This window comes from Balaenoptera acutorostrata, chromosome 12 (genome assembly GCF_949987535.1).
Source record: "Balaenoptera acutorostrata chromosome 12, mBalAcu1.1, whole genome shotgun sequence".
NCBI classification, from domain to species: Eukaryota; Metazoa; Chordata; class Mammalia; order Artiodactyla; family Balaenopteridae; genus Balaenoptera; species Balaenoptera acutorostrata.
The window spans coordinates 62,199,410-62,213,560 of record NC_080075.1 but is presented as its reverse complement, the minus strand read 5'-3'; the positions used below and the strand labels follow the sequence as shown (position 1 = coordinate 62,213,560).

Genomic DNA, 14,151 nt, shown 5'->3' with positions numbered 1-14,151 from the left:
AAGTTAGGAGTATGGGATTAACAGATACAAACTACTGTACATAAAATAGATAAGCAAAAAGGATTTGCTATATAGCACAGGGAATTATACCCAATATCTTATAATAACCTATAATGGAACATAATCTTAAATAAAACCCCTGAATCACTATGCTATACATCTGAAACTAATGGAATACTGTAAATCAACTATACTTCAATAATATACACATACACATACACCAGAAAATAACAAGCATCAAAGAGGATGTGGAGAAATTAGAACCCTTGTGCACTGCTAGCAGATGGGAACTGTAAAATGATGCAGCGGCTATGGAAAACAGTACGGTAATTCCCCCCAAAATCAAGCACAGAATTATCATATGATCCAGCAATTCCCCTTCTAGTTATACACCCAAAAGAACTAAAAGCAGAAACTTGACAGATACTTGTATATCTAGGTTCACAGATGTATTATTCACAATAGTGTCCGTTGATGGATGAATGGATAAACAACATGTGGTTATACATATAATGAAATATTATTCAGGCTTAAGAAATTTTGACACATGCTACAACATGGATGAATCTTGGAGATGTTATGACATTATGCCAAGTGAAGTGAGCCAGTCACTTACATTATTTGTCACACAACGACACATAATGTATGATTCCACTTACATGAGGTACCTAGAGTACAGAAAAATTCAGAGACAGAAAATAGAATGGCAGAATGGGAGTTATTGTATAATGGGTAAGGAGTTGCAGCATGGGAAGATGAAAACGTTGTGGAGATCAACAGTGGTGATGGTTGCACAACGATATGAATGTACTTAATGCCACTGGACTGTACACTTAAAAATGGTTACAATGGTAAATTTTATGTTATGCATACTTTACTACAATAAAAAAAATAACTATGGAACATATATGTTGATTAAAAAGAGAGCATGAGCACAAGTCCAGTATTAGTGGGGAAAAAATACTGACATTGTTGGGTAGAGGCAATTGTGGTTTGGGTTGGAATTGTTGAGCCAGGGTGCTTAGGTCAAATCCCAGCTCCACTATTATTCAGTTGGGTGGTTAAAGTCGATTTCAGCTTCTATGCACTTTAAATCCCCTTATTTGTAAAACAAGGATTATAATTTAACATATTTAAAGTGTTTAGAATATAAGGCCTGGTTTAAAAAAACTTCTAGGTAAGTGTTAGCTTTTATCATTAAAAGTGGGCTTTTTAAGGTTGATTTTATAAATAGTAGGACCTGACAAATATTTCATTCATCCCTCTTCTGCCAGAACTATCCACAAGTTAATTGTCCCTAAAGCCCTTCTCTGTCACAAGACTCCCTTATCAGCTGCTCCCTCTATCATAAGAAACTGCTGATTATGTAAGGGGTGTGGGAGGTAGTTCTAGGGAACAGAGCCATGATAACTCACTCAAGTTACTAGGCTAGTTACACACAGGGTAAAGAAAAGAATATTTGTAACTCTAAAAGTAGTATATTTCTGGTTTTGGTGTTGTATTTTCCTGGAGAATATTAATACATAAAACAGTCAATTTAAACTTTTGATTCTGTGGCCTTTTATTTCCACAACAAATGTCACTATTGTCATTCTAGCCTATATATGCCTAATTCTGAAGAAATTTTCAGTCCAGAAATCACTGGCAGTGCTGTCTTCAGGCACTGCATCTCACTTGTCCCCTCACATGGTTAATTCTGGCCTCATGCTTTCTGGCCTCTCTGGGCCATTTACTGACTCTTCTAGTGTTCCAACTGCTTCTTCCCACCTCCAGAGTTGGTTCTACCTTTGACTGCAAAACAGGCATCACCCCTGTGGTGACCTATTTTCTGTACTTTCTTTCTTCAGACCTAACTGGGGAACACATGCAATCTCATGGTTTCATCTATCATTTCCTCTTTGATGACTTCAATCTTCCTTTTCTGAGCTAATCCCATAACTCTAGTAGTAGTGTAACCATTCCATAATTTCAGCTCTTTATCTGCCGTCTCTCAGAACTGTGCCAATGACTGTTCCCACGTTAATTCCCATGACACTTAGTAGTCAACTGTCCATTATTTTCCTGGAAAATATATAATGGTTCCTATACAATACTGAAATCAGTCTTTTGGTCCCTCCCAGAAGGCAGATGAACCATATTAACCCAAAAGCTTTCCTCCTTCTTTGACTTCCATAGTACCTATTATATGTTAGCCTTTCCTCATCAATAGTCACCACCAGAAAAAATTTTGGCAATGCACTGTACATTTTGTTGCATGGCTAAGAGTTTATATATATAAGTATTTTCCACTGATCCAAGACTGCAACTTTCCTAAAAGAGAAATTATGTCTAAAATCTCTTTTATGTTCTACAAATGTTACTGGGCATAGATATAGGAATTTATATAAAGAATCATTTCAACTAACCAGAATTGAAAGAGGTATGTTATTAAGGCAGAAAGGAAGGAAAGAGAAGGAAAATTCGATTGAAAAGGCAGAAAAGTGGAATCTAGGAGTAAATATGGAGGCAACTTGGGGCCCTGGCCAGCTACAGAACTAGAAAAAACTATTTAATAGCAACTATTAAAAGTACTATTTAATATTTATTAGGGTTAATTGCCCGTCTTTTCTTACCTAATGGTAAGATAGCCTTAATATTTATAACTTCAGGGAGTTTTTATAACCCAAATTTTGGCCTGAGAAAACTGGATACTTCATAATGCTACAAAGTTAAAATTTCATCTGAGACTGATTTCGCTGTTAATCAGGGGTAGATTATTTTAAAAAATTATATATATTTTATTTTTGTAATATATGGATATGTATATATATGGATGGTTTCTAGTTCACTAAAACAAGTCACATTATTCAAACTGGACATTTTTATAGGGAAATGTAATTTCTAAAGAAAAAATCCATATCTGAGTGAGAAAACAAAATGTTCTTATAAAAAAGAAAAAACTTTAACTTTTTGTTGTAACATTATAATATATTCGAGTAAATATGTTTTAACGTGTAGAAAAAATTGTTATAATCCTTTATATATGGTAGGTTGCTAACTGGCAGGAACTTATAAAACAATGCTTAAATTGGTTCATTAAAACTGGACAAAATGTTTGATTAAAAAACCCTAAAAGCAATTAAGACTAAAACAATGCTGACAAAGAAAATCAGAAGATGAGAAATACCAGATTAGATCTTGCAGTGTAGTATATTTCTTCTGAACTGTCCAAAAAATCATCACTGTCGGGCTGTTTAGCAGAGACCAAGAAACCCAAGTTATTTACACTTAGACTAAAAGCCACAAATTCACAACGGGAAACTTTCACAAGTGAAGTAAGTCCTGCTAACATAACTTTATTGAGGTAAATGCAAAGTCAAATCAGATTAAGGAGCTTCTAAAAAAGCAACAGTGCAACAACTTTGCTCTATAATACAGTTACTAAATTAGTACAGAATTTAAATACATGCAATGGTAAGTTAAAAAGAGAAGCAGAAAATAACAATTGGCATTTATAAACATCATGATTATGTTTTCTTCTAAACTTTCTCCATCTTCTACATAAAGGTCAGGCTTAAGTATTATAACATGATCATTTTAAGAATTCTTCTTTAGCATTCCTTTCCTCCATGCTGGTATACTGAATTAGAGCAACTCCTTAAGTTAAAAGGCTAAAGACTCCCTTTGTATGCCTTTAGTCAAGTGGGTTAAAATAAGCATTAAATTTAAGAAGAAAGTTCCCACTTCATCCTGAGCGCTCATTAACAGTTACTTTCTTCTCATTATTAAGCAGAAAAGGGAAAAAAATGAAACATATAATCTGGATCTTTGGTTAAGTAATTTCATTAGGATTAATTTTGTTTGTTTTTTAAGTCTCATTTTTTATTCTTCCATAGAATATTAACATCTCAAATGTTTGTACAGCATTTTGCTTCTGAGACTGCACCTAATATTTTATCATATATCTGGAAAGGAGCATATAAAAAATTAACAAAAGAGAATCATGAAAAGAATGTTTTAGCAATCTTTAAATAAATGATAAATTTAATCTGCTCTGTATACCTAGTCTCTCCTGAGTTTCAGTTACTCCAAAGAGACTGGATTCTGTCCTGATAGTTAGAAAAGGTGGTTTACACTCTTAAAAAGCTGCCCATAAATTTAATGAGAAGATATGCTACTACTGGTCCAACACCGTAGTTTAAAATTGTGGCATTTATCCTAATAAATATATATGCAAAAAGCCCCTCAAAAACTGCAAAGCAAAAATGAAAAGAGAAAAAAAAAAAAAGGGCTAGCATTAAAAACATTTAATCAGCGAATGGTAAAACTAGTAGTTTCTCCTAAAATAATTTTGAAAATATTCAATCTCAGCAACACAGATTTATTTATTCCAAATTTTAGAATTAGTTACCTTTTTATTTCCCCAAATGCTTTGAAAATATTAATAACTAGCTTTTGTAGTCAGTACCAACATATCACAAAGACTAATTAAAACATTTACTTTCAGTGTTAAGATTCCAAGACTATACTACTTACAAGTTCATGATGTGGTTCTGTCTCCTTCCTTAAGGGTGGATCAAACTTTACTTGGCCAACTAAAAGAGAAAAAAAGTAAAGCCTTCATCTGTTTCCATATTTTTAATGATATAATAATTTTAAAAGTTACTCCCATAGCAAAACCTATTTAATTTTACCATCTCCCATAGACTGATCACAATCCAAAGATTTAAATAAAGAATGAATCTGTTAGCTGGAAAAAACCCAAGAAAGTCTAAGCTGTTAAAGCTTAATCTAATAATCCTAGGCCTTTTCCGTAGTTAAAAAAAGATGATTAACAAAATTACGTGTATGTTACAGTCAGGATCTAAGGTGCTACTTCATTGTGACCCAGAATAAAATAGAGACAATCTTAACTCAGTACTTCGGTATACAGACAGCAATTCAGGCAGAGTTACTTCTGGAAGCCAGCCTGCAAGATGGTCTCTAACGAGTCCTGCCTCCTAGAGTTCATAAACTTGTGTACTTCCTTCCCACTTCCCTGGGGTGGTCTATGTGACCAGATGAAAACGGCAGAATGATGGCGTATAACTTCAGAGATAAGGCTTCTGTCTTGGGCTCTCTCTACTGGATCACTTGCTCTGGAGGAAGTCATGCTGTGAGCAGCCCTAAGGAGAGGCTACACTGCCAAGAACTGAAACCTTGGGCTAACAGCTCCGTGAGTAACCTTGGAAGCAAATCCTCCACCTCAGTTAAGCCCTGGGAAGACTGCAGCCCCAGCTGACACCCTGATTGTCATGACAGACCCTGAGGCAGAACCACCCAGCTAGGCTGTCCTGGACTCCTGACCCTTAGAACATGTGTGAGATGATAAATGTTTATTGTTTTAAGCTGCTAAATTTTGGGGTAATTTGTTATACAACAATAAATAACTACACTTCTGCAGCTAAAGTATAAACTAAATACTAGAGCCAACATAAATTGACTATACTACATTCACCTTTCCCCCTGCTATTCTAATTTAATGAATGTTTCACTACCTTTACCTTTAATTTCTGTATCTCATTATCATTGTCATTATCTGCTTTTATAACCTGGGTACAGCATTCAAGACCACTGAGATAAAAGCAGAGGCACAGGGCTTCCCTGGTGGCACAGTGGTTGGGAGTCCGCCTGCCAGTGCGGGGGACGCGGGTTCGGGCCTTGGTCCGGGAAGATCCCACATGCCGCGGAGCGGCTGGGCCCGTGCGCCACAACTGCTGAGCCTGCACTCTAGAGCCCACGAGCCACAACTACTGAGCCCACGAGCCACAGCTACTGAAGCCCGCGCGCCTAGGGCTCATGCTCCGCAGCAAAGAGTGGTCCCCGCTCAACGCAGCTGGAGAGGGCCCGCGTGCAGTGGCGGGGACCCAATGCAACCAAAAATAAGTAGATAAATAAATTAAAAAAAAAAAGCAGAGGCACAAATATAAAACATTAAAAAGAAGAAAAACAGACAGTTACAAATAATATAACAGCTCAACTAGTAAGAGCTCAGCCAAAACAGCCATTCTCAATCAAGGCAGGGAAATGAGTGAGATTTCAAAGTACAATCATTTTATAACTGTTTTGATTTTAGCTTAGTATGTATGGTTTACTGTGAATGTTAATGCCAAATAAAGGAGATCATGAGATTTGAATACTTAGCAATAGGAGGCACAAGTAAAAAAGGTTGAGAAACACAGCCCTACAAGATCTCCAGTTGTGTGTGAAGAAGTATGTATATGCTTTATAGCTGTTATGCACTCGATATCAAATTCTGGCCCTTAGAGATAAGTAGGCTGTTCAATAATGAGTTCCTCATACCTGTTCACATATGATCACATATCAAAGATTACAAAATAGATTTTAGTAAGGTATTAAAACATATTATATATATATATATCACCTTGATAGAGGCCCTATTGAACAACTCTCACCTAAACTTGTCATCAAATGGCAAAATTAAATCTGTAATAAAATTACATGAGGACAGTTTCATGCATTATCTGCCTTGTGTTATCATCACATGTGAACATGCCTGTTTCCACGGGACTGCATAATCACTAAGTACAGGGGTGCAGGGATGCTTAGACTTTCATTTTTATTATTATTATTATTATTTTTTGGCTGTGTTGAGTCTTCGTTGCTGCACGCGGGCTTTCTCTATTTGTGGCGAGCAGGGGCTACTCTTCATTGCGGTGCGCGGGCTTCTCATTGTGGTGGCTTCTCTTGTTGTGGAGCACGGGCTCTAGGCTTGTGGGCTTCAGTAGTTGGGGCACGCAGGCTCAGTAGTTGTGGCTCACAGGCTCTAGAGCACAGGCTCAGTAGTTGTGGTGCACGGGTTTAGTTGCTCCGTGGCATGTGGGATCTTCCCGGACCAGGGCTTGAACCCCTGTCCCCTGCATCGGCAGGTGGATTCTTAACCACTGCACCACCAGGGAAGTCCCTAGACTAACTTTCATAGCAAGGACAGAACCCCAGCTGTAGCAGGTATTCAATACCCCTGTACTCTGTGGGAACACTTTTCCAGAGACAGGAGCCGTACAGCAAAGTCCCTACGGAGATTCATTCTTCATGCCTTACACTGGTATCACTCTTCTGTTCTCTCCAAATTCCCTAAAGTTATGATAAGTGTCTGCCACAGGACGTTCCAACTACTGTTCAAATAATTGCTGGGCAATCATCCCAGGCTAGAGTGCTATTTATGATGTTCTTAATAATGTCGAAAATTCCTACTTATCTGTAATTGTCTATTGGTCTTGATCTCTGTTTCTGCTACCATCTCCTTGAACGTATGTCAAGTGACACACCATAAATTTATATTTTACTGTCCAGATGAAAACTCCTCCTTAGCTTCTTTGAAATAGCTCCGACATGATCATTTGCTGACCCATCACTAGCCATTAGGGGTCAAAACTGATCCTACTATGGCAGACAAGAAGAGCCCCAGAATTATTTCTTCTTAAAGCAAGTCTTTGCTTATCATATTTAACTGAAGGCAGAGGGGACTTCCTAAAAGGGAGAGAGCAACAAACTTTCTGCAAGTGAGCCAACTTTTACATATATGTTGCCCAAACACCATTTAGTTTAATAAAGAGAAAACCTTGGTTGCATGGAGAGATACCATGTAATTGTAAACACAAAACATTATCAAGAGCAACAAATATATACAAATACTAAATTTTTTCTAAAGCCTGCCTTTATCATCAATAGCATGACTGATTATTCTATATATCACATCTCACATAAAATCATAAAACATCCTAAGAAAGCAGATACTACAACACTGCATAAGATTTTAAAGCCTCAAACATCAAACCCACAAATTGTAAGAAGTGGTGGTTTTAATCCTGTTGCTATCTCAACATACTAGAGGGATATGACACCTTTCTTACTGGCAAACACGGGAGAAGGGAAGATGTCCATCAAAAGGAGGGCATATCAGAGTCTCAGAAAAACTAGGGTAAAGGCATCTATAGTTTCAAATAGCATGTACACACATATGCAGTTAGGAGCTGAGAATCACTGATATAAACTAGTAAAGAATGACTAAGAGGAAACTGCACTTTGCAGTAAAGGGCCTGACAATACAATTTAAAAACAGAATTGGATAACAAGATAGAAAGTACGTTAGATTTTCAGTAGTACCGAACACAGAAGGTTTTCTAACTGCAAAGGCATCTCTTATCACCTTTTGTATTATTAAAGAAATGACAAAGATGTATTGTAATTACTTTTTGTACCTTAAAAAATAATGGGAAATGCTCACATGCTAAGGTTGTCATTTTCAGAAAAATACTTTTGGGGAAAAATTAGCAAACTTAAATCACATGGCTTCAGAGGGAGCTATAAAGGTTAAGTTTATATGGTCACACAACTAACTGTAGGCAAAGTACAAATCCCAGTCATGGGCTTTTTGTAAAGTAGATGGTGCTATCTTTCAAGAATTTCCTTCTTTTAAGAGCATTTCCAGGTAGCACCAGCACCAAGCTCTGCCAAGAACTTAACACACAGTGTACAGTCCAGCCAAAATTCCAAAGGAAGGTTCACAAAGGACTTGCAGTGTGAAAGCCACACAGGCGTGCTGAGGTGGTTTCTGAAGTGGAGCCGGGTTTGCGAAAGATCGCTGGGCTGGAAGCCGAGAGATCTAGGGCTTGCTGTTAACCAGGTGTATGACTCCATCCCACAGGCGGATCTATTCATCTCTGCATTTCTTTTCTGTTTTCTATTAAATGGTGATAGTGCCTGTCCCTACTTACCTTGCTTAGCTTTTAAATGTGCAGACCTCTCCCCCTCCTGGCTCCCCTGGACCATCAGCTTCTATCTAACCCGGGAGCTTGTTAGAAGTAAAGAACCTCGGGTCTCACCCCAGATCTACTGAATCAGAAACCGCATTTTAGCAAGCTCTCTAGGCAAGTTCTACCCACATGCAAGTTTAGGGAGCACTGCCTTGATTACCTCTATCCTGCCTATTCTAGGAATTTTATTCCTCTTCGCAAACAATAACAACATAAATACATGCCCCTAGACACCACCAGAAAGTCCTCAGGAGTAAGGAAAATGAAATTCTTACTGCCTTAATTAAACTCTACCTTTCAAAGCATCTAATAAGAAAAGCTACTTGGAAGAAAATGAAGCAAAAATAACGGCAACTAAATTAAAACTTGAAATCTTACTTTTCATTGTTAAATTATAAACCGTGTATAGGATACACTTACAGTTTATCTCCGAGCGTGTTTTTTCTTCTCTCACATTTCTACTTGTTGAGTGAATTCTATGTGGGACAGCAACAAGAGGCTAGGAAAGAACAAAATCAATGACAAGCCACAGTCTGATCCACAGAATTACCCAAATATGAAGGAAATACTTCTCTTTATATAAAAATGGGAACAAAATACAACTTTGTTAATATTTATTTAAAAAATGGCAACCAGAAACTGAAAGCTTCTTACTCCTCAAACTGGGAGCTTAAGATTAGGGATATACTTTATCCACAGCAGGTTCCCAATAAATGTTCTATGAGTTGAATATAAATAAATATTCAAAATTGAATACTTCAAGAACACAATAGCTGTTCAAAAGCTGCAGCTAGCTTTCCCTGTTGCAGAGGAGAAAATTGTAATTGAAAAAAAATCTGCCTCAACTTCTTATATCAAGAAGGATGAGATAAATGAAATGAAATAATGCTAAAGGCATTAATGATTTATGGTCTTCTTACCTAGTAAACACAACATTTCCCCCACCTTAATGCTTTTTCTTGTAGAAGCAGCACTCTATTTTCTTTCCTTTTATTTAATTAAAATCTCTCTATGTGTACTGTCACTTTCGGAGAGAAATATCCTGGGGGGTAGGTGAAGTGGGGATTTCTTCTTACTATTAATTCATGGACATTCCTCCAACCTTATGGAGTAAAAAAGGCCCTACTTGAAAAGTTTCTGCAACTCCATTCTATACACTCTAAGGCTTCACCTTAAGAGGTGATGCCAGCATCTATTTCATGTACCAAATAGGTTTTTTCTTCTGTGTGTGAAACACTATCTTTGAAGTTTTACTACCTTTGAAGGAGATACACTCTTACACATATCTTTTGGAAAATGTAATTCATAAACATTTGAGCTCAAATTCTTAAGATTCTATAAGGCAAATCAGTAACAGGACCCAAGTTAACTATTTTCAGTGTAGGCACCTCTCAGAAGATAAAGATATATGAATCTAAGACCCAAATATTAAAACACCAATGTAGTAAAACAGTAGCAAAAATAATTTAAAAAATTAAGTATTTAAACTTTACATGTACACAGTGATTTGTAGTTTACAAAGTGCTTTCATATACCTTAGCTCATTCTGTCCTCAAAATAAACTTGTGAAACAAGTATTAATCTTCATTTTATAGATGAGGACATTCAGCTAGTTAGCCGCAGAACAAGAAAAACCCTGGACTTTTGATCACAATATTTGGAGCAAAAACAAACAAGCAAATATAGGTATCATGTTAGATTAGTCACACATACTGCTGTTATCAGTGAACATGGATGAAATCTATGCTTTCTATGAGAACAGTTTTACTTTCCCAGCTTCAACAGTGCAATTATAAAATTATTAAATCTTATAATGCTGTACCTAGTACATGGGTTAACATACAGGAGAAGCAAGTGCTATTAATCACAATTACTTCAATGTATAGCACTTCTAAAATAGAAACTACATGGGAACCCTACATGAAAAGTCAACTTTCTTCCACTGTGAATAATGTATACTAAACTAAAACAACTAAAGACTAAGTAGAACTAGTACACGTGCTAAATATTTTCAAGAGAATTCAACTTCCACACAATATTATATAGTATCACAGCAAGTGCTGAAATGCTAGTTAGACACATTCAAATTCTGAGTGACAACACAGTACTTAGCAATTATAATTACAAATCATTTGCAAATAATAAGACTTAGATACTACCTATTATGTATAACATATATTGTAGTATTATATATGTATAAATTACTATAGATTTCTCTGGGGAAAGTATGATCTTAAACTATGGTGAGAAGAAAAGTTACCCTCCTCCCTAACCAACAATTATAATACTAATAACATAGTCTTGATAAGGAGAAATTTCTTTCTCTGCTATATGAGAAAATTTCAGAAGAATCTTTATTCCACAGGTTGCTTCTATATTTGGTTTATTATTTCTCCTCTTTAAACACATTTTAAAGGACTTTATAATTCAGCACAACACGTAAACAGGATGAAGTAAGGGACAACAATGCAGCATCTAGTGCACTGAAAGAGTACAGGCAGTCCTCATCCTGGAGTCTTGATATGCACAAATTTCAGTTACTATAATACAGTTAAATTACACTAGTCCTCTATAACATGGTTCAAATTTCAGTCACCAGTTTATTAATTGTATAATATTATATAACATTAATTGTATATTATTCAGTATATTAATCTTATCAACATTCAGTATATTAATTATAATTGCATAAAACACAAACTTCACTGCCTGCTTGTCAGTCCACAGATCACTGTGTGAATAACAGATGCACATCATGATCCGTAACTAATCACATCACTACTTTCAAAGTCTGTCTGTGACTGGTCACTGAGCATCTGTTATTCAGTTCATGCACAGACAGCGAAGTGTGTAGTTGTGCTGCCTCCTTGTCTCCCAGTGATAATATACTCATGTGACATTTTTACAAAAATTAGTAACTGAAAGAAGAAATTAGCCAACAAAGATAAAACTGCTGCAAAGAAACAGAAAGTGATAACTCTGGATAATGTTGAAAATGAAGTTTGAATCAAACATAAATGAAGTTACAGGAGAAAATAGCTGACGGTGAGAATGCCGACACTGCCACTGTTCAAGAGACTGTGGACACACAGCCAGGGTAACGTAGTGAAGGTGAACCTGACATAAGCGAAGAAAGAAGTCCTGATAAAAAGGATGAAGGTACCCCAAAAGAAGGGGCGCTAGCAAAAAATTTCACATCACAGGAATACTGAGGTTATTTCATGCATTGAAAGTTCAAAGGATAAAATATTGGAAGCTGATCTGAACTTAGAAAGGAATCTGACATTCACCAAGGCATAAAGAAGATACTTGCTCTGTGTCATAAAGTTATATGACAAGAAGGCGGCAAACACTATGCAATCTACTCAATAAACAGACTACTTGATAATGAAACAATCCATGGAAGTGTTTTTTTTTTTAAACAAAGAAAAGAAACACAATTCTCACAGGTTCTAATACTTTACAATGTATTAAATAAAATATTAGTTTTACTATTTTTTTCATTCCCCTATACATTTAACACTGACAATAAGAGAGTTTTTAATCTTCTAACAAAAATGTTTTAAGGTCACAAAACAATTATAATTTTTCTCTTTGAGTATTAAGATCGCTTTGCAGGGGACTTCCCTGGTGGCGCAGTGGTTGAGAGCCTGCCTGCCAATGCAGGGGACACAGGTTTGAGCCCTGGTCCGGGAAGATCCCAATGTTGCGGAGCAACTAAGCCTGTGTGCCACAGCTACTGAGCCTGTGCTCTAGAGCCCGCGAGCCACAACTATTGAGACCACATGCCACAACTACTGAAGCCCTCGGGCCTAGAGCCCATGCTCCACCACAAGAGAAGCCACTGCAATGAGAAGCCCGCGCACGGTAAAGAAGAGTAGCCCCTGCTCACCGTAACTAGAGAAAGCCCCGCTCAGCAACAAAGACCCAATGCAGCCATAAATAAATAAATAAATAAATAAATAAATTTACATACAAAAAAATGCTGTTGGATCCTTTCAAAAAAGATCGCGGGGCTTCCCTGGTGGCGCACTGGTTGAGAATCTGCCTGCCAATGCAGGGGACATGGGTTCGAGCCCTGGTCTGGGAAGATCCCACGTGCCGCGGAGCAACTGGGCCCGTGAGCCACAACTACTGAGCCTGCACGTCTGGAGCCTGTGCTCCGCAACAAGAGAGGCCACAATAGTGAGAGGCCCGCGCACTGCGATGAAGAGCGGCCCCCACGTGCCGCAACTGGAGAAAGCCCTCGCACAGAAACGAAGACCCAACACAGCCATAAATAAAATAAATTAAAAAAAAAAAAAAAAAAGATCGCTTTGCAGGATTTCACCTTACTTGGTCATTTGTACAGTCCTTTACTACCATGCAAATGAAGGAACACCTGTATATCAAATTATAGAAGAATTTATAAAGCAAAACAACAAGACCCAATTTCTCCCTTGTATAAAGTCAATAATACTTTATAATTCTTAAGTTTTTTGTTTTCAAATACTTTTCCAGACCTTTAAACAAAGGGATAGTAGCTTATTTATAGTTGTATAAAGATGACAAGCTAGAACAATGATGAATTGATAGAAAGGTTCTCTCTTACCTAAGACAATCTGAGACCACCTTTCTGACCACTGAGAGCTATCGTTCCTTCAATATCATCAATGGAATTTACACCATTTTAAGTACCTTCCAAAAGCCAGTCAAGTTCAAGGCTATCCAGCTCAGTCACAGACCCAATAACAGAATTCTGACATGTCACATATACTGAGTTTATCTTAGGTGCCACAATTATTAGCTGAGTTAGGAATGTTACATATGCCAGCCGAAGTGAAGCTTCCATTCATACCAATGCTCCCATGATACTAGGGTTATTTAATTCTCTAACTACACTGGCTTATTTTTAAACACGTCTACAGCAGACAGTTAGGGTAACAGTCACTAACAAAGTCAATCCTATACTTTCTACTAACCACTAATAACTCGTAAAGTATTGTACAAGGATTCTTTTTGACAAGAAAATGGAATAGAAATTTTATGTATATTCTAATATCTTGTGTAGGTGCTTCCCATTTGCATTCTCTTTTACAATGGATTATTTATTTGCAACTTTATCTAAAATGACTACTTTAAAAAAACTACAGTAATTTCAAGAAGTAGATTAGATGATTCTGCCTTTGCCATTTTCAGAAAACAGTCTCTATAAGTAGTCAACAGGAAAAATCCAGCTCATGACTTCCAAAGTCAAGGAGTTAATTTTTCCCTCAAGAGTTGATTTAAACTAGATCCAGAACTTAAAAGAACTGATTTTTCAGATGTACATACTATATACATATATGTTATATATACTACTTGGTAAAAACAGTTC

At 36.8% G+C, this 14,151-nt stretch overlaps 1 protein-coding gene across 2 annotated transcripts in view; it reads right to left on the bottom strand.

The window, feature by feature from the left end:
- The window catches only part of MAP4K3 (mitogen-activated protein kinase kinase kinase kinase 3), a 198,489-nt gene that overhangs the window by 44,837 nt on the left and 139,501 nt on the right, over window positions 1–14,151 (bottom strand). The window contains exons 13-15 of one of the 2 annotated variants that reach the window (XM_057558303.1): window positions 9,216–9,294; window positions 4,516–4,574; window positions 3,167–3,229 (exon numbers count right to left, since the gene is read on the bottom strand). In XM_057558303.1, coding sequence (XP_057414286.1) covers window positions 3,167–3,229; window positions 4,516–4,574; window positions 9,216–9,294 — 201 coding nt within the window. The remainder of the gene's footprint in view (window positions 1–3,166; window positions 3,230–4,515; window positions 4,575–9,215; window positions 9,295–14,151) is intronic. The other variant, XM_057558304.1, reaches the window with a different exon arrangement.